Below are 22,848 nucleotides of genomic sequence, written 5' to 3' on the forward strand. Positions count from 1 at the left end.
TATGTGGCTTATGTTCATCTACATGCTGACAATTCCACTCTTTTGGTACACAAGCAAGATGTTTATCATTAGCTTTATTCAGTGATATTCTATTTTGCATTAACTTCTTTTATTCATTTTCAGCATAAAACAGTTTATCGTTCTGTTTCTTCAGGTCACACAAAGTGTTCATACCAACACTGTACTCTTCTCTTCTCTGTCATGTTGCAATACTTACACCATTCTCTCATTTCTCCAAAAGCATGACTTTCTATGCTATAGATAAACATAAATGTTTCCTCTTATTTTTACCACTTTTACCCAGAGGGATAGCTGTAGGCCTTTTCGACATTTTCAACAATATCTCAACACCACAAAATGGCATTTTGGAAAACCTGTCATTGGTGTGTTTGGCCTGCACACGTGCCATTTTATTACCTGGGGGTGTGCTTCCTTTTGGAAATCTGGGTATGCATGGAAAAGATATACCACAGTCGAAAGGGGCTGAGAGTGTGTGTGTGTCGTTTTTTTCCCCCTTGGGAACACTAAATAAATTGTGTTGTGTGCATTTTGACTGTGACCCATCACATGAGGTCAGGTGTGAAATTTTTCATTTGTGACATCATGTCAGCACTCTAAAAGTTTCAAATATTGGAGCATTTCAGATTTTTGATTTTTGGATTATGGATGCTCAGCCTGTACTTCCTACTGTATCACATACACAAAGGGAAGCAAGTCACATTATATGTATAGCATAGACTATATAAAGAATTCTTTTAAATGAGTATATGGACATATATAGTGATTTTTTTCAGGCTTTCCAATAAGAAATGTCCCATTGGTTACACAAGGCAAAAAAAAAAAAAAAAGACTCAAGTAAATATCAATATATTATCCTGAATACCTGATGAAAGTTAAGTTGGTCCTTTTGAATCCTCAGGATGTTATCAATTTGTTTAAGATCCTTTAACATACCCTTTATATATATATGTTTTATTTCAGGTTAATTTGCTATTAAACATATATATATGTTTTATTTAAGGTTAACTTGATACTAAAAATATAATGCTAAGTATTCCAGTTATAAATAAGGCATCAGAAATAATTTTAGGTAAAAATCCATTGTTATTAGAAGCAGACCCTATTCATTACATAGCTTGCTGCCACTTAACTAATTACTTTTTTGGAGAAACAGTATGATAGGCAAAAATATTGTGGTATAGTAAAAACAGAAAGAGGTTTTTGTTTGTTTGTTTTTGAGATGGAGTCTTTCTCTGTCACCCAGGCTGGAATGCAGTGGCACCGTACTCAGCTCACTGCAACCTCCACCTCCCAGGTTCAAACAATCCTCCTGTCTCAGCCTCCAGAGTAGCTGGGACTACGGGCACCTGCCACCACGCCTGGCTAATTTTTGTATTTTTAGTAGAGATGGGGTTTCACCATATTGGTCAGGCTGGTCTCGAACTCCTGACCTCAGGTGCCACCCACCTTGGCCTTCCAAAGTGCTGGGATTACAGGTGTGAGCCACTGCGCCCGGCCACAGTAAGAGTTTTATGACCTCAAACACGTCATTCTTTTGCTATGAAACTTTACACCAATCACTTTAAATTTTTGGTTTAGTTTCTTTATTTATAAAATGGGGGCAATAGTATCTATACCCAAAGTACTTATAACATTCTTACAAGTTTCAAATTAAAATAAACTTACATAAAATTCCTTTGATTTCAAATAATGACCTAATTAATTTGGTTATTCTTATTCTGTTACTTACGTGGACATTTCTTGACACAGAATGCTCCATATGTGTACTTTGCATTGAAATTGTGCTCCAGTTGAAAAGTGGTTGGATTGTAGACAAAGGTTTGGGGACACTGAGTAACACATGCTCCACTGTCATTGAAATTCATGCAGGCCTGCAACATAGCAAATATTACTTTCATTTACAAATAAACTTCATAATACTTGTTAATGAAACACTTCCAAAACAGGAGAAGATTTTTTTTCTATAATAATTCCATAAATACTACAAAATTTGATAATTTAAGAGTCATGTGTGTTTCTAAAATTTCATAAAACTCTTTTTTGCAGTGTCAGTAAATAGGCTATTTATGGCTACTGATACCCAAAGTGCTTAGCATGTTTCCAGTAATTTCTAAACTGAGAATTGGTTTAAAGTTAGCTAACAGTGAAAAATTATTTAAGTTCACACTTATTCAAAGCATTTATATTTAGTCTTAAAGTATAGCACTGACAACCAAATCCCTAATTCTGCAGGCTAGATGTCCACTTGAGCTGGTATTTTAAAGAGTTCCATATCCCAAGTGACGTGTAAAGTGCAATTATCACCATTGTCCTGTAAGAAGACATTGTGATGGTGATTTATACTGGACTTAAAGAAAAGGCTCTGGCTGGTGACTAGCCAAATACAAATACAGTGCATGTAATGCCAAAATGTAAAGAGGTAATTAGATATAGTTAGCCTGTAATTAAATAATACGATGTCATTTCTAGTATGGCTTTTTTCCTAATTTAGTAAAAGCCACCATGTAGAAGACAGTTCATTTCTGCTGACTCATATATTTATATTCATAACTCAATTTATTAACATTTTCAAATTAATTTGGGAAGAATTAAAAACCATTTTATTACCTGAGAGGTAGGTACTTGATATAAAAAGAGAATATATGTATAAGTACATATAAATATGTGATTAACAAAAGTGTGGATGAGCTAATTCTTTTAATTAAGAAATTAAGCCATTTTAGGAATAATTTGGGCCTTGGAAAGCAAGCTAATATGAACTCAAGCTATGATTTACATTTAATCATAAACAGTACGTATGGTTATTAATAAGCATTAATTTATTCTGTTTCCTCAAAACATTTGCTTCATCAATTGTTGTTTTAGCAAGCACTTTATCGTAAACATGACAATTCCCTGATGATGGTCTACTAGATGCATAATCAGAACGAGACTTACTGATGATACATTATTCACTAAGATGACACATTCTAGGAAGAATCTATTAAAAACCAATCTAGAAAACTCAGTAAGTTTTAATTTATGGTTATAAAACTTCATGTGTGCTTATAATTGCTTTACTGACATATTTTATGCAATGTTGTACACAGATTGCTCAGGAACAAAGGAAGGTAAGTCAGAGGAAAAAAACAAATTTAGCTTTGCGACAGCATACAAAACAATGTAACTTACACCAAGGCCTTAGTCTGGCATTCTTGAACATTCTGTACCAAAAGCCAAAGTGGAATCACTGGACCGTTCCATAAAAGTAATGAAATGGTAATTTGAAGCTCACTCAGCACTGTGCTTATCATGATAATGGAACCATGAAAAAAATTGCAGTGCAAAACTTCTAAGTGACAGTTTTTGCTATTGCTGTTTATTGTTGTTATTGGTTTGGAATTGTTAATCAAACACCTGCAGTATTCAATGTCTTCAGAATCAAGCTTCCATCCTATGTCTGACGAAAGACAGAGGAAGGTTCCCAGTTCAAGACCTGCTGAGTATCTTCTTTAAATTTTTAACATTTTTATTTCCTTTTCTTCTTCCTCCCTATCCACTTCTGCAATACATATTTTTGTTTCACTATAGAACGGGTGTAGAAGATTATATTGCTTATGATATTAAGAAAACTAAGAAATTACTGTCTATATCATAAGAGCTTTAATATGTAGTTTGCTCATTGCTGGAATTAAGTCTTTCTTCTTTTTTTTTTAAAAAAAGCTGAATTCTACTACATATGTGTGTTTGCTGGATATTTGAGAGAAAAAAAATTCTGTGTTCATTTTCAACTATATAAACATTTGTGTATTTTTATGATTTTCAGCTTTAAAATTAAGCTGGTATTCTGGGTATATGAAATTGAGTTAAATACAACTCAGAATTGCTGATATTATGCCAAAGACAAAGAGTAAGCACTGTGTCAGGAATATGATATCAAAATATAATTAAAAACTGTTCCTATTTGTGAATCTTAAACTTTTAAAATAATATTACCTTTAAAAATATGAACTAGAAAATACTGAAACTCATAAATATATCTTCTATAATCTTGAAATTTATATTCAAGAAATCAAATGCAATTGCTCCCACTCACAGAACTCAATGATGCAACCACATAAACAGGTAATCACTGCATTACTGGAAAGGATGTTGTTAGATTATAAAAAGATATCTCGATATGTTCTCCAGTGAATCTCATTTGTAACATAAATTATATCAGAAAGATACAATTCGTTTAATATAAGAGAACAATTCTAGTTAATCAACAGCCAACCTAGTGAGGGGATGACTTCGAGGAGGGCAGAGCATTTTTCTTAATCCTAAAGTGGCTAAAGTTGATCTTATTGTAATAAGACAAAGACTCAGTACGCCTGAATCAAATAGGGAAGGAAAGGAGAGCAGGATAATAAAACAGAGAAATCACAGACATACAAAGCAGTCTGTGTCCTTAGGTCCTGAGCAGCCTCCAGCACATTCTCGATGGCAGCAGTCACTGACGTAAGGTCCGTAGCATCTGCCGTCACATTGTTCTGCACACACCGTCCTTGTCACTGCAGAAGACAGAGATAGGACCATGATCAAAGTCTGCCACCAAGAGAAACTCATAAGCTGAGTTCTGGAGTGACAATTTCTCACCCTATCTTTGACTCAATTCAGCAAACATTTAATGAATGAGGTTTACAACTAGATCAAAATTGTTATACAAAAATTTCCAAAATTAATTTATAATTATTTCATTTTTATATTCTTTCTTGTTTCAGCAAATAATTACAATGCTTTATGATGATCATACAACTTAAAAGAAAGAATCCAATTTGAAGTCAGGCACAGTGGAGTGTGCCCGTAATCCCAACTACTTGGGAGGCTGAGACAGGAGGATTGCTTGAGGCCAGTAGTTCAAAGATGCAGTGGGCTATGACTGCATTTGTGAATAGTCACTGCACTCCAGCTTGGGCAGTATAGTGGGACTCTGCCTCTAAAATTAAAAACAAAGGAAAATTGAGATAACTAAATGAGACATTTGGCAGGCTAGGAAAGGTGAAGTCAATTCACACAATGTGTATAGTAAGGTCCTAGTAGAAAGTGTCCCCAGAAATGAGTCTAAGACTTTTAGTAGTCAATGCAGAAAAGGGACACATAAATGTTTAGTTAATTCACATAATATTTTACACAAGGAAAGAAAGGAAGGAAGGAAGAAGGAGGGTATGGGAGGGGAGGGAAAGGAGGAAGGAAAGAAAGAAGGAAGGAAAGAAAGCCATTCATAGTAAACACAACAAAAATTATCATTGATCTTTTCTTATAACATGCTTCAATCCAAGCTGACAGCATTGTATCAAGGTACACTTTGGTATAAGCAATACGAAAGGCCATCAACATTATAGTAATAAGAGACACAATTCTGCTTATCTCACTTATTCCAAAAATATTTTTAGGGTATTTAAGGTATGAGTTTTACAGGATATGTATAGTATATCACTTCGTGGTTTCTGTATTTCCACTTCAGCCTTGTTTCTTCCTATATTTTTAAACAGATCTTCTAAGCTTTCTTTGTTGCTACCTTATCAAGACTCTGCCTCATAAACATTAGCATTCCCCAGACTTGTTCTTGACAATTTTGGGGGGACTATGGGCTCATTCCTGGATAAAAGTCATTCATCTTCTACTTAACATACTATCTATCAGTAAATGACTTTCAGATCTAGAATTGAGTTCTCTGTGGAGCTACGGCGTGCATTTCCAGCTGTCTACAGAAGTCCCCGTTTTGATATGCAAGGTGTATAAAACAAAACATAACTCTTCTTCCCACACCCACTACTGAGTGTATTTCTCTTCTAAGTTCCCTTGTCTCAATTAATGGAAGCACCATATATCCAGTAGCTCGCTAGTAATCTGCAATGTATTTTCTGTCTCCTATCCTCTTATCATCACTTCTCCTACCTAATAAAATTGTCAAGTATTAGCAATAGTTTTCTAAATATTCCTCAGTACTTTCCCTCCTCTCTATTCCAACTTTACTCAAAAGCCTATCTCTAAATGATTACGTAGTGTTCTAAAAGTTTTCTCAGATCCCATCTTTTCCTTCCAGTTAATCCTCCATAATGCCGTAAAACTAATGGCTTGAACCTGTAAGCCAACACCTATAAATCAGTGTTGATTCACAGTATGAAACTTATGACCATCCCCCTACTAAAGGATTAAACCTTAAGCAAGGGACAAAAGCCCTCTGTAAGTTGACCACCATCTCTGCCCTTCCAGGAATCACATTACTCTGTTTCTCACGTCCAGCCAGATAGAAATACCACTTGCAATTCAGTTGTGATTCTCATTGCTTCTTCACAAGGCATTTCTCCATGTTAAAAACCTTTCCTAGCTTCTCAGCCTAGGAAATACTTGCTCTGAAACCTTTCCAGACACAGCTCCAAGCTGAGTTATTTTCTCACTATTGCTTCTGAACAAGCAAGAAGATAAAGTTAATGCAGCAGTCTATGTAGTCTGAAGATCTAGGCTCAAATCCAAAATATATCCATGTTATATGGGCAAGTTATTTAACCATTCTGTATTTTACCTCACCATTTTTAAGATGGAGTTAGTAGCCATCTAATAGGATTGAAGATAAATATACAGGTATAAAGTGCTTTACATGGTCCCTATTAACAGTGCTCATCAACTTAGATATTTTTATTGCCTTTATACATTGTATTTTTTTCAAGTTTGCCTCTACCTCACCCCAACTAACCTATGGGTTTATTGAAGTTTATTGTCTTACTTAAGTTTTAATTTTCAGTTATAAACACAGGGTTTGGTACTTAATACACAATATAAGTAAGTATCCCCTTCAAGTAAATAGGTAAATCATATATTGTCAACTCAATGGCAGTATCTCCTCGGGGCTTAATATATTTATCAGAGAGACAAAAAGGTGTATAGAGTTAAAGAGGTAGGTCACTAAGAAATATAAAGAGACAAATATTAAAATACTAATGTTTAAATGCTCCTTAAATTCTGCTGTTGATTAGTTCATGATTTCATATTTTTAGTTGGATCCTTTTCCATTGAACATGATGATGATATTCATAAAATAATGCACAATATTGAAATATAAAGAATATTCTTCCATTTGACGTGATCTAATTATTCTCTATGTAGTACAATCAATACAAGCATCAAATAAAGTTTAAACTAAAATGGCACTTGGACTCACCCTCTGTCATGTTTTTATTTTGTAAAAATAAGGTTACATGCTATTTTTTACCATAAGCTTATAGAAGATTTGGAAACTAATCAAATTTTTATATCTGGGTTTGTGAAGGTATATTTTGTATTTGTAATTTTGGTTACATTAAACTTCAAAATAAATTATTTCTTCTATTAGTATACTGGTACAAAATTCTATATAATAAATCCTCTTGGACTGTCCCTTCACTTTCTTTAAGTCTTTGACCAAATCACACCTTTGTATTGAAGACTGCCCCTGTTTAATACCGAATCTTTCCCAATCAACTGACTCCTTATGAACCTTCATCGTCTTTTTTCTCTTTCTTTCATCTCCCTCCCTTCCGTCCTGTATTTTGTTACAGCATCAATTACCATCTAACATATTATTATTTATTCCATTTATTTTGTTTCTAGGTGTATTACTGTTTGTAACTGTAACTGGCACTTACATAGTTTTATTTATATTTGATACACACATTATATATATATATATATATAAAATATGTACCCAAACAATTTATATCCTTTCATTAACTCTTCATGCATACATTGTGCTTATATTGATATTTCTATCTTTTAACCAAGTGGTAAATTTGTTTAGATGCCCTAATTAGTAATTCACACAATATAAATGAAATTTTTTAAAGGAAACACTTTTAACAGACAGTTTTGTACAGAATAAATTCAAACACAATTCTTCTCTTCCAAATTCAATAAAGCGCTTCGATGCATCAACAGCCACTAATTAAAATAGCAGACATATGTTAAATAAATAAATAACTAGATTTGAAATGTGTTATCACAGGACAGTTTATCAATTTGCTTCTATCTGACAGCTATTGCTCGGCCGGAAAACAATAGCATGGAGTCAACAATCTTATAAGTCACATCATATTTTAATCATAGACAGATATGTCTAAGTGTTACTTTTTATTTTTAACTCTATGGTGATTTAAAGTAACTAGACAAAATGTTTGTTTCTCTGTATTTACTTTGGTTTTTCCTGCCAAATGAGAAAATTAATGTAGAAAATAATTACAATGATAAGACAAGTAACCCTGAATTTAGTTTAAAATTATTTTTTAAGTGTTCATGTTAAAATCATTTCTCTCATTGAGTACACTATTTAAATATGAAAATAATATTTTAGAAATATAATCCAATTTAGTACAATCTTAGATTCAATAGCAATTATTATACTGTGGAACTATTAAAATATTTTAAATTATTTAATCATTTGTGTTGAAAAAACTTCAAATTTTTGAAAATAGCAAATTTTCCACATAATGTTCAAATATTTCATATTTTTTCAGGACACATTGATTTCTGATATTATATTCCTTTTTAGAAACATGCAAAAAATGCCTCTAAATTATTATCCAAATGCAGATGCATTCTACAATTTTTATTTAACATGTTAAAAGGGAATTATGGCTTTCAGTTTCCAAAATCAGTCTATAATTGATTTTCTTTCAAAGTAAATTACATTCAACATTAAATATAGGGCTTTTCACCATCAACATTTTTACATCCCTTAATTCCAAATGAAAATTCAGTAAGCAGGAAGCATTTGGACACATAAAAGGTAGGCAAAAAGAACAAAACAACAAGCTTAATTGCTAAACAGTAATGGGGTTAAAAAATATTTCTTTATATTATTATATGAGACTTGTATCGAGAAAGAAAACATTCCTTTTGTACAATTCAAGGCTACATGCAAGACAAGTGGAAAGGCACCAGAGAGTAAATTCATTTAGTAACATTTTTTGATTAATAAGCATTATTTAATGTGAATAAACTTATCAAATTATACTCATTTTATTACAATGGGGACACAAAACAAAAAATAATTCCTGAAATCAATGAGATAAGTCAGCCTCTATAGGAACATTAACTTATAATTGCTTTGGTTTTTATTAATTCCATTCTTACTCAAATACTTCATTACATTTTTTTCCTTGTATTTAGTTTCCTTTCTAAATTGCTTCACTGGGTGCATTAAAATATTTGGGTCCAATATTAACTAGCTTTTTCATTGGTGGTATGCACTAAATATGATTAATATAAAATTTAAAACTGGGACGTTAAACTCCTTATATTCGGGTCAGTAAACTTGACATGGGGAATGTGAATTCACTCAAAATAGCCATGAGAATTAGATGGGTAACATTTAAGGAATCAAACATTTCATGGTAAGCCAATACTACTGAGAGAATATCTATCAAGTCAAAAAATATTAAAAAAATCATTAAGTAGCTTAATCTTACCAGTATCTCACTAATAAGAACTATGGCTTAATTACTTCTTTCAATATAATGATAACCAATACTGTGATTAAAGTTACTCCCTTAGAACAAATTTATTTTACTTGAAGAAGCTTGGCAATTTACCAATTAAATATTTATTGTTGCTTCCTAGCAACAATAGCAAAAAAGACAAAGAATATTCATAAATAATGCAAAACAGAGCACTGACATCACAATGACAAGACAAAAGATCTCTGTTCACCCATTAACAACAGAAATAGGGATAAATTCAGGCAAAGTCTTTGTGTCTTTTTACACTCTGACACTTCTTCCTCCTCCCCCATCTCCTTCCTCTTTCCTTATCTCCTCTGTCTTCTCTCCTTCAGTGCCTTTTGATTATCTTCATTTCCTCTAACCAGTGGTTCTGAACTGGGTTGTATACTAGATCAACTAACAGTCTTTCAAACTTGAATATTGGAATTCTTCTGTAAGTAAAACTTTTCATTCAGTTGGTATCAGTGGGGCCCAAGACTTTTTAATAAGCCCATTTCTATTAAGCTCCCAAGTAATGTCTCTACCTACTCATCTACATACCCCATATTGAGTAGCAGAATATAGAGTATTTTTAAAAAATGCAATACCTGAGAATCACCTAGTTTCTATTAAATTAAAATCGCTGGCAACTTTCTAGGAGCTTTGGTAGTTTTAATAAGCTCCCTGGGATTCCAATATTCAGTCTAGAGTTGAGAACCTTTATTCTAATCAGTCAAATGGGAGAAGAAAATTTTAAGTCATTTACACCATTTGATTGACTGATTATTCCTTGTCTGAAACTTAATCACAGTGACTTCTTGCTTTAATTTCCTATTTGCGTTGTAAAGGTCCCTATCACTAATTGGAAAATCAAACAAACAAAAATTGATGTGCAAGTAGGTATAGGAAAATTTGGGAGGGAAATTACCTATATTTTCGATGGAAATATTGCCTCACTGGTGCTGAAGGCAAACATTATGGATAAATGAGATACCAGTAGAAAACTTCCCTTCTCTCACCCAGCAGCTGTCTGAGTGAAAAGTATCTTGGAGCAATCCCCAATTCCACTGCTAAGCACATTTTAAAGCATATTTATTTTATTTTTTAAAATTTTATTTCAGTTTTTATTCAAAGACTCATACCTCTATGCTGCCTCTATTCTACTTTTGTTGTCAAAATTTTGACAAATTGTGTTCATAAAACATATGTTCATTAACTAGATAGTATTTGAATGGAATGTTTTTATTACACTGTTTCCAGTTACATTCTTGGAGGTTTGAACTAGAAGGGAGAAATACTTGGGTTAAAGTAGAGGTGATATAGGTCGGATGTGAGGAAGAATTACTGACTATTAGAGAGATAAAAATACTGTAATGGGCTTCTTAAGTGTTTATTTGTCAGTATTATAAAAGAAATCTCTTCAACATGCTTTACACATCCACTTAATTCAAGATAGGAGGCTTGATGAAATGTTCTCTAGATTGTACCCTCTAGCTCTAAGATTCAATATTTATTCCTATTAATGATGAAATTGTGACTAAAAAACCGAACACTTTGGGTTGTGTAACATGTTTTAAGAAAGCTATCAACAGGATACACTTAAAGTGAAACAAATAAAGCTCACAGACCATCCAAGAAGAGGCATTACTTATAGAGCATGTGTAAAAAATCAGGTTCAATGAAACCAATGCCAAACTATACACTGTTATTCATTCTTCCAAGGGAGAATAATTGAACACACTTGTGTGTCCAGGGCCAGGTAGAAACTAAAAGCCAAATAGAAAGATTTAAAATAAAGATGTCTGGCCCATCTCCTATATTCTGACTCAGTAAGTCTGGGGAAGGTGTCAGAAAATTCATTTTTTTTTTATTTGGAGCCTTAAGATTTTTAGAAGTAGATTTTATAAGCCAATATTTCCAAACTCCTGCACCAAGGCACTCTCTTATTTCTAATGAAAGGTTCCCATAGATGGAAAGGCAGAGTCAGAGCTGGGTTGGTCTTAAACTAGAATGTTCTTTCCTATCTCATATTAAATCGCAGAAGAAATAAGTCAAAAATTGTTGCTTCACAGAGTAAGGCGTCATCATAAGCCTATATCCTAATTTTTACAGGAAAATAATTTTGCACTTTAAGGATTTTTCAATTCTTTTAACCAGCCACAATGTATGATCTAACATATTTAAAAAGGCTCTCAGAGGTCTTTTTTGAAAAAAAAAATAATTAGACCTAGCAAAATGGAATTATCAAAAAGTATCTGGGCTTCTAAATGACCACAATCATACACATTTTCACAATACAAAATAAAATACAACTAATTTTCTTTTATTCCTAATTCCTAATTGGTTTGGTGGTAGCTACTTTAAATAAACCGACTAGGCCATATCATGAAGTATATACTCCAAAGGTAAAATAACTGTTTAATCCAAAATGCAATAACCTCTGTAGTTCCCCTGGAAAACATAGCAAATAGCTGTACGGTCCCTACTGAAAATGACATTCAGAGTCAGTTAATAAAAGTAGAGCCAGGCCGGACGTGGTGGCTCACACCTCTAATCCCAGCACTTTGGAAGGCCGAGGCAGGCAAATCACGAGGTCAGGAGTGACCAGCATGACCAACATGGTGAAACCCCATCTCTACTAAAAAAGAAACCCCGTCTCTACTAAAAAATACAAAAATTAGCCGGGCATGGTGGCGCGCACCTGTAATCCCAGCTACTCAGGAGGCTGAGGTAGGAGAATCACTTGAACCCGGGAGGCGGAAGTTGCAGTGAGCCAAGATCGTGCCATTGCACTCTAGCCTGTGTGACTGAGACTCCGTCTCAAAAAACAAAAAACAAACACAAAAAAAGAGTAGGCCCATATTTTGGCAGCTGCTAATCAGGTTTGACCTGATGAATCTCTGGTGACCCACGGACTATGACATGATAATATTGTTAGTTGTGTCAAAGAGGTAAGGGATTCTGTCTAATCCATTCTTTATCACCACCTGCTTTATTCATTTATTTAACGAAGTTTTATTCAACCTATTTTATAAAGACATGATCAATGATTCATTGAGGGACCTTAAAGCTGATTTTAAACTACACACTTGGTCACCAGGGAAATTCTCCCTTCTTAATAGGCTGTTAGCATCTCCACAGTTTGTGAGTGAAGATTCAAAAAATAATATTGCCTTGTTACATTAACTATAAAAATATTCTTGAGAGTGAGTAAGAGTTATTTTGCATATTCCTCACAGGCCTGTTGATATTGATTTCAAGGCAATAAAGGAAGAGTATGAATCTGCATAAGAATACCATAGTATTTTTAAGAATATTTTTTAAAATTAGAATTGAGGTCTGCACCTTAAAATCTGCCTATAAATGACAGGCTACAGATAAAGTAGTAAAAAAATTGTCATAATTATATCATAAATCTTTCACAAACCAAGAAATATGGAAAAGTTGGTATTCAAATTTTTTAAATCACTATGCATTACAACAGACATCTCCACATCTAACCTGATAGAAAAACAAACAAACAAACAAACAAAAAAAACCAAAAAATTTCTTTCTTTCTTTTGCTTATTCTAATTCCCTATCCAAAATATTAGTAGAGGAAAATAAATATAATCTCTCTCTCACTCAATTTTGCAATGAAAATACCCACAGAAGGGCCAGGAGTGGTGACTCACACCTATACACCCAGCATTTGGGAGGCGGAGGCAGGCGGATCACTTGAGGGCAGGAGTTCAAGACCAGCCTGGCCAAAATGAAGAAACCCTGTCTCTACTAAAAATACAAAAATTAGCCAGGCAGAGGCAGGAGAATCGCTTGAACCTGCGAGACTGAGATTGCAGCGAGCTGAGATCATGTCACTGTCCTCCAGCCTGGGCCATGCAGCAGAAAATATTTAAAAATTTTTGAAAAAATAATAAATATTTAAAAATTTTGTCTCAAAAATATTTTAAAAAATTGAAAATACAGAATGTTAAAATTAAAAAAAAATATTAGGTAATAAATGGACAAATATCTGTTGAACCAATAAATACCATCTAGTCCAAATTTCTCATTTTATTGATAAGAAAATTAAAACGGAAATAAACTTACTTGTTTATGAGCAAATCTAAAGTAATGTTCAGACATCTCTAAGACAGATCACCACTTCTTCAGAGTATTCCAGGAAGTTTCTAGTTTTGATGAGGGTGAAGAATTGGGCAAACTATTAGTGGGTATATAAACTGATACATGAGTTTTTGAAGACTAATTTGTCTCTATCAAATTTGTGTATGTAAATTCACATGTGACCAAGCAGTTCTATTTCTAGAAATCTGACTTATTGAAGAATGTGCATCTGTGGACAAATGCGTATATAAAAATGTTCATTAATTGTAACTGAGAATAATACAATGTAACCTAAATGTCCACTAATGAGGAATTTGTTAAGTAAATTATAGTACAACCATAACTTGGGAAATAGCTGTAGCATTAAAAAAAAAAAAAAAAGCTGGGCGCAGTGGCTCACGCCTGTAATCCCAGCACTTTGGGAGGCCGAGGTGGGCGGGTCACGAGGTCAGGAGATTGAGACCATCCTGGCTAACATGGTGAAACCCCATATCTACTGAAAATACAAAAAAATTAGCCAGGCGTGGTGGCGGGCGCCTATAGTCTCAGCTACTCAGGAGGCTGAGGCAGGAGAATGGCATGAACCTGGGAGGCGGAGCCTCTGCAGTGCAGCCACTGCACTCCAGCCTGGGTGACAAGCAAGACTCTGTCAAAAAAAAAAAAAAAAAAGAGATTGTTCTCTATGTCCTGAAATGAAAGGATTTTAAAAATATAAGGTGCAGTGAAACAAAAGTAAGTGATAGAAGAAATTAAAATTATTTTAAAAATACAAAACTATACTTAACTATAATGCAGTTAAAATAATCTTTTTCCTTTCTTTTCTTTTTTTTTTTTGAGACAGAGTTTCGCTCTGTTGCCCAGGCTGGAGTGAAGTGGCATGATCTCGACTCACTGCAGCCTCCGCCTCCCAGGTTCAAGGGATTCTCCTGCCTCAGCCTCTCGAGTAGCTGGGATTACAGGCGCCTGCCACCACACCCAGCTAATTTTTTGTATTTTTAGTAGAGACAGGGTTTCACCATGTTGGCCAGGCTGGTCTTGAACACCTGAACTCAGGTGATCCACCTGCCTTGGCCTCCTAGAGTGCTGCGGTTACAGGCATGAGCCATCACGCCCGGCCCTCTTTTTTTTTTTTTTTTTTTTTTTTTTTGAGATGGAGTTTCCTCCGTTGCCCAGGCTAGAGTGCAATGGTATGATCTTGGCTCACTGCAACCTCTGCCTCCTGGGTTCGAGTGATTCTCATGCCCCAGCCTCCCAAATAGCTGAGATTACAGGTGCTCAATACCATGCCTGGCTATTTTTTGCATTTTTAGTAGAGATGGGGTTTCACCATGTTGGCCAGGTTGGTCTCAAACTCCTGACCTCAAGTGATCCACCTGCCTCGGCCTCCTAAAGTGCTGGGATTTCAGGCATGAGCCATCATGGCTGGCCAGAAAATGATCTTTTTCTTACATTTTATTTTGTATTTGTTATGTCATGTTTAAAAAGACAGTCATCTTTCTGTAATTTTTATCACTATTTTTTTCTTAGTACTTCCAGTTATACCACGTGTTTTTAAATTTTTAATCTATAATTCATCAATCTGTATAGGTCTATCTACATATAGACTATCTATAGTCTATCCTATGCTCTTTAAACTTTTAATGTACAACCCATCTTGTCTTTTGTTTTATTGTAGGGATCTAACATTATCTTATTCCATAAGTGAACCATTTATTCATAGTCTCTTTGTTAAATAATCTATGCTTTTGTCATTTTTAAAAAATGTCACCTTTGTAAAAACTAAATCATTATAGACATTTGCCTCCAAATGTCTAACTTTGTTAGATTCCATTTAATCAACACCATTCTGAACCAGTTATATGCTGTTTTAATAATTATTACTTTTTAACATTTTAATACTTGATAGGGAAAATCATTCCACAGGATTATTCTTTTCAAACATCTGGCTATTTATTTATTTATTTATTTATTTTGAGACAGAGTCTCGCTCTGTCACCAGGCTGGAGTGCAGCGGTGCGATCTTGGCTCACCGCAACCTCTGCCTACCCTGTTCAACCGATTATCCTGCCTCAGTGTCCCAAGTAGCTGGGACTACAGGCACGTGCCACCAAGCCCAGCTAATTTTTGTAATTTTGTGTTTTGGTAGAGACGGGGTTTCACCTGACCGCGTGATCTGCCCACCTCGGCCTCCCAAAGTGTTGGGATTACAGGCGTGAGCCACCGCGCCTAGCCTCATCTGGCTATTTTATTAAATGTATTTTTAACAGATTCTTTAGAAAAAAAGCATTGGTAATTTATTAAAGATAGTTAAAAATATAGCTTAATTTTAGAAAAGCTGACATTTTCAAAGCGTGGGCATTTCTATCTTAGAATGCAGTAGTTCTCTATTCATTTAATTTTGTGGTTACATCTTGGTGAAATATTGTAGCTTGGTTTTTTTAAATTATCAGCAACTAGTTGATAACATCAGAATCTGTCTTTTTTTCAGTTCCCTCTTCCTCTCTGTCTTCTAGTCAATGAAATTACATACTTCTTAAATACATATACCATCCTTATTAAAGAGGAAAATAATCATCCTGTGTGACAGTTACTCAAGAAATACTGAAATCAGAACAAAACTTGTAGGTATTCCTGTGGTCATAATGCTCTATCAGCTCCATTATAACAAAATTCATGCGCAAAAATATTTTAGATAGACCAAAAATAACTGTCTTCAGTGAGATAGTAATATATATAAATTATTTTTTAAATATTTTTGTATGTTTTTATAACTCATCATAAATTAGTAGAGTGACTATTTCTTTGGAAAGTGCCCATGGTAATGGAGAGATGCAGCCATGATAATATTATAAATTGCTGAGTAATATATAAAATTTATATTGTCTTCGGAAATGGAATCTTTACATGTCTGATATTTAGTGAACTCACATTTATTTTAATATAATGGACAAAAATGTGGCTTGGCACAAGAGAAGTTGACCTGTATCCAGTTACCCCCTCTTATCCTCTTTCATCCCTATACTGTTTACTTAAACTTTTTTTTTTTTTTTTTTTTTTTTTTTTTTTTTTGAGATGGAGTCTCCCTCTTTGCCCAGGCTGGAGAGTGCAGTGGTGTGATCTTGGCTCACTGCAAGCTCCGCCTACAGGGTTCACACCATTCTCCTGCCTCAGCTTCCCGACTAGCTGGGACTACAGGCGCCCACCACCACACCTGGCTAATTTTTTGTATTTTTAGTAGAGACGGGGTTTCACCATGTTAGCCAGGATGGTCTCAATCTCCTGACCTCGTGATCTGCCCGCCTCGGCCTCCCAAAGTGCTGGGATTACAGGCGTGAGCCACTGTGCCTGGCCTACTTAATTATTTCTTTAACCAAATTGATTAATTTGAAAAAGAATATAATACATTTCAATAATTTTAAGGCAGAACTTCAAGGAGAATATCTTTCTTCATGCCTGCTAAATTGTCAAACCATTAGAGTGGTATGTAAGTGCTTGCTTTTCCTAGAATAAAATCTCACACTTCTTTCCATTTCTGTAGCCAAAATAGTATGGCTGTCCTATTCATCAGAAGCATGTCACATGTAGGTAATTTTGAAATTTTCTCTTTGATAGTCAAATATAGTTACTCTAATGACAGTCAGCTCTTTTGCTGTGAAGACACAAATACTTCAGAATAAGTTGTCATCACTACCAAAATAACAAAATTATTTTACTGGTAGAACTTTCAGATATATCTAATTGTTCTTCTCAATGTCCTATTAGTAATCCTTCAAATGCAGAGTATTCACTTTCTGAGCTCTCTGCTTACAATAGCTATCTGCACAACACCCCACAGTTTGCATTCTCCCAATCTGTATCTGTATCTATATAATCTATAACTATATATGTAGTTATACATACACACACACACACTAGATGATAGATGATAGACAGAGAGAGAGAGATAAAGATAAGGGAACTTGTTGAAACTGAGGTTCTTAAATTGAGTTAGAGGTGGGACCAAATCTCTAGTTACCTAACGTCCCAGTTTAATATTCTTTTTGATCATTTCCAACATTCCTCACCTTGGTCTTGCATCTAACCCACAGTATGCCCACAGAACAGGAACAATTTTCTATATACCTTTATACCCCTGAAGCCCTTGGCTTGTCATTAAGTAATATCTCCTGAATCCCATTAAACTGTAATATACAAAGTATTTTAAATATATACATCTCCTGTAATTAAAATGAAACAACTTGTTCTTTTAAATCTTTGAGAAAAGTCACTAAATTATAACAAATATTATCAACTTATGTCAAAATGAAGAGCACATCAGGGAAGATTTTTCTCATTTTCTACCCGTAAATTATTGGGGCACTTTTTGAAATGGTCAGTGTAATCAAGTAATTATCTCATTGTAATGTTTACTTTAATTTTACAGTATCTCCAGAAACTATAAATCCAAAAAAAGAAAAATGGGAATAATTGAAATCAATAAGAAGGCTTATGGATGTGCAAAGTTATTAGTAAAATACAAGGGTTTTAATTAAAAATGTTGGCGTTTACAAACACTCGCTGTTATCCTGATTGATGGGGCCTGCTGGCTCGGCTCTTTCCCTGTTCCCCATTAGCTCCCGCTTGCTTTTCTCTGCTCTAATTGGATATTTACCACATCGGCACCTTCTTTTTAAACAACATTTGTTCCACAAAGAATGTAAATACAATTACACTTTCGACAAATTATATGTGTATGCATGTGTGTGAGTATAATTAGTTTATTATCTAAATAATTTGTCAGTTTGGTTTCACAATCTACAGGAAACTGTTGAAAATTTCATGGAGAAAGATACAATTTAATTTTCAACTGCAACATTTCTTGCCGAAATTCTGAGGAACAAAAATATATAATCATTTTGTTAGATTTTATTATTCTATCTCAAAGGAGTTCCAGATATACTGTTGAATAAATAAAAGGAGATGTATATATTTCTAACATTTTTCTTAAGAATAAATAAAATTCATAAGCCAGGCTAAGGTTTTGTTTTTTTTTCCCCTTTACTATTAAACTGAAACTTTTAACATATTGCAAATGTTAAAGCCAATTTTCTTCATGCCCAAGCATAATAAATTACTGAAGAAAATGCTAAATAAGTTCTAAATTTTCCTAGCACATTCTATAATGTCTATGGTGTAAGGAAATAATAAATAACATAAAATATTGTTTGGAACAAGGTTTTATTTTGCCAGGGTAGTACTACCCAAATTAACAATTATCTACAACAAAAAAATACAGTGCTTATCTTTATTTTACTATTATTCTATTTTTTAATTTAAAAAAAAGATTTTGAGATAACCTGGCAGATTCTATTACTTATAATAGTCTAGGAAGACTAACATAAGTAAGAAGCAAGAGGTAAATCCCATCAAAAGAACTTTTCTTTTGCTTAAAGTAATGCATTAGTCAGCTTAATGACATTTAAATGAAGAGAAGTGTATCTGTTCACTCCAGTGGTTAAAGTATGCATTTCTTCATTAATTTTGTGGTATTTCAACTTCTACAATAAATAATGTTTTTAACCTATTGTCAAACTCACATTTTTCAATCAGCTTATCAGCAAGAAACATCACTTATAAAGCAACTTAGAAAACTAAAGAGTGTATTGAGTGGTTATCAGCCTAGAAAACTTCACAATTATGACTACTTTAATGCAAAATGTATGCAAGGGTCAGGAAAATCAAACTGTAATATTTGGATATATGCCTTTTTCCCACTCCTCACTCCAAATGCAGTGACTGAGATAACACCAGGTCTAGCAGGACAAAAGGAATGTGTAAAATGAAACAACCACCCTTTCTGATAATGGGAGACTGGAGAGAGCTGGCCTGATATTGTGCTTAAAGATAAAAAAGGACATGCAGTATCTACTTTAAATGAGATAAGTGTGCTTCATATATCTTGCAGGGACAGAGATAACTTTGTTTCTTTAATCATTATTATTTATTTCTTAAACCTTAGTCTTTCTCATACCTAAAACCTATAGAACTCAGACGTTACGACTCAGTTCTTATGAATACAGAGAGTTGTCATTCTTACCCGTAAGCCTGCTAAATAATACTTCCATAAGCTTCAGACTTCACATGGCAGATAAGTTTGTCTCCCCTGACACGACTACATTAATCCACTGAATCAATTTACTTAAGCTGTGCTATGGAGCAGTGCAGCCACCATTTAACTGAGCTTAAAAGTACTTTCAAGTTTGAGTCACTGCTCCACATGTAATGTAGCTCTCAGTGTCCAATCATAAGTTCTATTTTGACTCTTTGCAACTCTGTGAGAAATATTCTTGTTAGGTTTATAAGGTCATGATGCTCTAACATCCAGAAGGATTTAAGGAGAATAAATTCATGATGTTTTAGAAAGTCAGACTCATGAGTAACACAGGAAGAGGGGAACACTTGGTTAGATTTTACAAGCACAATCTACTTACATTAATATTTACAACATTCTTTAAGTTGAATGAGTTTTTTTAAAGAATTTATCTAGAAAATATTTCATATGTTAGGAAAACATTTTTAAAAAACAGCTATTAGTTTCACAGTTTACAGTCTGAACATAATTAAATGCTATGGAGGAACAATGACACAATTAAATTATTCAACATGCAATCAAGCTAACTGTGGCACCCAAAAAAGTACACAAAATAACTTGCAAAATGTTACTAAATTTTACTGAAAATGTACTAAATTTTACTAAAAATGTAAAACATTTTACTGAAATTTCTGTCTGGTAGGTTTGCACAGCGAACTGTTGTTCGTAGTAAGTTGTCAGTTTGTTCACATTCTTCTTCCACTTAGCTAAATCCATTAAAAACAAAAACAAAAACCTTTTCTTCATTTCTTCTGTCTAAAAACCTCTGGCCTCCCACAGACCTTCCCTGAAGCTCACTGCTGTTGTGACCGGCTTCTTTGTTTCTCTGTATCTCTATTCAGAGATGTTTTCAATCTGATCGCCACTCTTTGCTTCATTTCACCCTAACAAGTCATTCATTTTCATGAACTTGTTCTCCCAGAGCCTGGGCCATTTGTCTTTAGCGTGGCTTCTCACCATTTAGTGACAAAGAGGATAACTCCCAGCACATTTGCTAGGAGACACCTGTGGGAAGATGTCAGCACTGATAAGGTGTAGTCAATGAAATATATGCTTCACTTCAGTTTCCTTAGCTGAGGTGTGGGGCTTTTTAATACTTTTTTCTCTTTTCCCCAATGTATGGAAAGTCTCAAAGAATAATTTAGCCATAAAAAATAAGGAAATATTTGGTAAATCATGAAGTTGAATACTTCCAGAAAAGCCTTCACTAAAGTGAATTTATTTTAGTCATAGGGAAATAGGTCATTTGTAAATAACATATGATTATGTCTTTCGGACTCTAAAATGTACTTTTATATAGTCAATCCACAAAAGCAGAATATTGTCAAAAACTTACATAGCATGTTTTCTGATTTTTTAAAAGTTAAGTCAGGGTCAGATGTAAGTGTATCTTTAGTGGACCGAAGAGTAAATATTATGTTCTAAATAACAGAAGGGTCACTGGAAATCTAGAGAAAGCCTAAAATAACTGACTTTAAAAAAATGAATCATGTGTGTTACAACTGTATGGGGTCTCTGGAGGTCTCATATTGTTATGGAATCTCTCGTGAGATCTAATTCTCAAAAAATACAACCTAAATTCTAAAATTGTGATCTTACAATAAGTATATTTTTGAGTAGTTCCAAAATACTCTTTGCCTCAGGATGCTGGGCTCTTTAAATATGGATAAGTAATTTCGCTTTCAAGTAGCTCAGACTAAGAGAGAGAGAGGAGGACAGGAATGAATGTCAAGGACAGGCAGCCTCCAATCCCACTCCAGGGCTTTTGCTCTTCCATGTCCCAGCCACCAGGTGTCAGTAGACTTCACAAGGTGGAACTGGCCTATAGGAGTTTGCCTTCCATATTCATTCATTCAGATTTCAATTGGAATAAGTTTTCTAACAGTATCCTTTCTAGTTTAATATAATATCGGCTATTATTGATTGGGTTTTGGATATGCTAAAAATTATTTAAGTGCTTCAACTGCATTGTTGAATTTCACTGTGACCCCCACCCTCCACCACCAGAAAAAAAAAACAAAAACCCTTAGGTAAGTATAATTATCTCCATTTTATAGATGTGGTAATGATATTTTGAAAGATGAAGTCATTTTCCCATGATAGCAAGTGGAAACAACTGGGATTTGTATCTTTTGGCTAATTTCAAGTCCAGCTTCCTCGACTACTAAACTGTGCTACAAAATACTGTATCCAGGAAACAGTTGTCCTTAGATTAAGAACACTTAGGTTAAAATCCAGGTATTAGCTGTGTAAATTTAACCCTTTAAGCATTTCCTCTGCTTATATTTCCTCAATTGTAAAATGGGGTTAATGTAACTGCCCTCTTTAACTCACAGGAATATTGGGAAAATGAATTTTTTAAATGGAAATATTTAATAAAGTTCTATGTTAACTTGTATACTATTCTAACATTTGGCCGGTGTGGTGGCTCACACCTGTAATCCCAGCACTTTGGATGGCCAAGAAGACAGGATTGCTTGAAGCCAGGAGTTTGAGAACAGTCTGGGCAACAAAGAGACACCCCATCACTATCAAAAGAAACACTGTCTCTAAAGCAAAATAATATAAAATAAAATAAAATTTGTACTTGTTTATTAGGTCCAGGTATTTGTTGAGTTTAAATTTGGTAGGCTTTGTGGAGTAAGCACAGTGGCCGTTAAGCAAATTTTAGATTATAGTAAGGATAGTTTCTATGCTGAAAAATTAGCTGAATTAAGTTATTTCATGTCTGATGATTTGATGCATGAATTATAACTTGATGATTTTCTTAGTCAAGACTTCCTCCCACCTGTATTTGGTAGCAAGTGAGAAAACTCCATTCAGGCTGGGTGCACTGGCTCACACCTGTAATCCTAGCACTTTGGGAGGCCGAGGCAAGTGGATCACCTGAGGTCAAGAGTTTGAGACCAGCCTGGACAACATGGCGAAACCCCATATCTAATAAAAGTACAAAAAATTAGCCAGGCATGGTGGCACATGCCTGTAATCCCAGCTACTTGTGAGGCTGAGGCAGGAGAATTGCTTGAACCTGGGAGGCGGAGGTTGCACTGAGCTGAGATCGCACCACTGCACTCCAGCCTGGGTGACAGAGCGAGACTCTGTCTCAAAAAAACAAAC

General features: G+C 34.3%; 1 protein-coding gene across 4 annotated transcripts in view; it reads right to left on the reverse strand.

Annotated features, from left to right (window-relative positions):
- The window catches only part of ERBB4 (erb-b2 receptor tyrosine kinase 4), a 1,169,745-nt gene that overhangs the window by 347,037 nt on the left and 799,860 nt on the right, over positions 1–22,848 (reverse strand). For all 4 annotated transcript variants that reach the window (XM_055290486.2, XM_055290484.2, XM_055290487.2 and 1 more), the window contains 2 exons: positions 4,435–4,553; positions 1,751–1,892 (listed from right to left, as the gene is read on the reverse strand). In XM_055290486.2, the coding sequence (XP_055146461.1) occupies positions 1,751–1,892; positions 4,435–4,553 (261 nt within the window). The remainder of the gene's footprint in view (positions 1–1,750; positions 1,893–4,434; positions 4,554–22,848) is intronic.

Source organism: Symphalangus syndactylus, chromosome 8 (assembly GCF_028878055.3).
Source record: "Symphalangus syndactylus isolate Jambi chromosome 8, NHGRI_mSymSyn1-v2.1_pri, whole genome shotgun sequence".
Classification (NCBI taxonomy): domain Eukaryota; kingdom Metazoa; phylum Chordata; class Mammalia; order Primates; family Hylobatidae; genus Symphalangus; species Symphalangus syndactylus.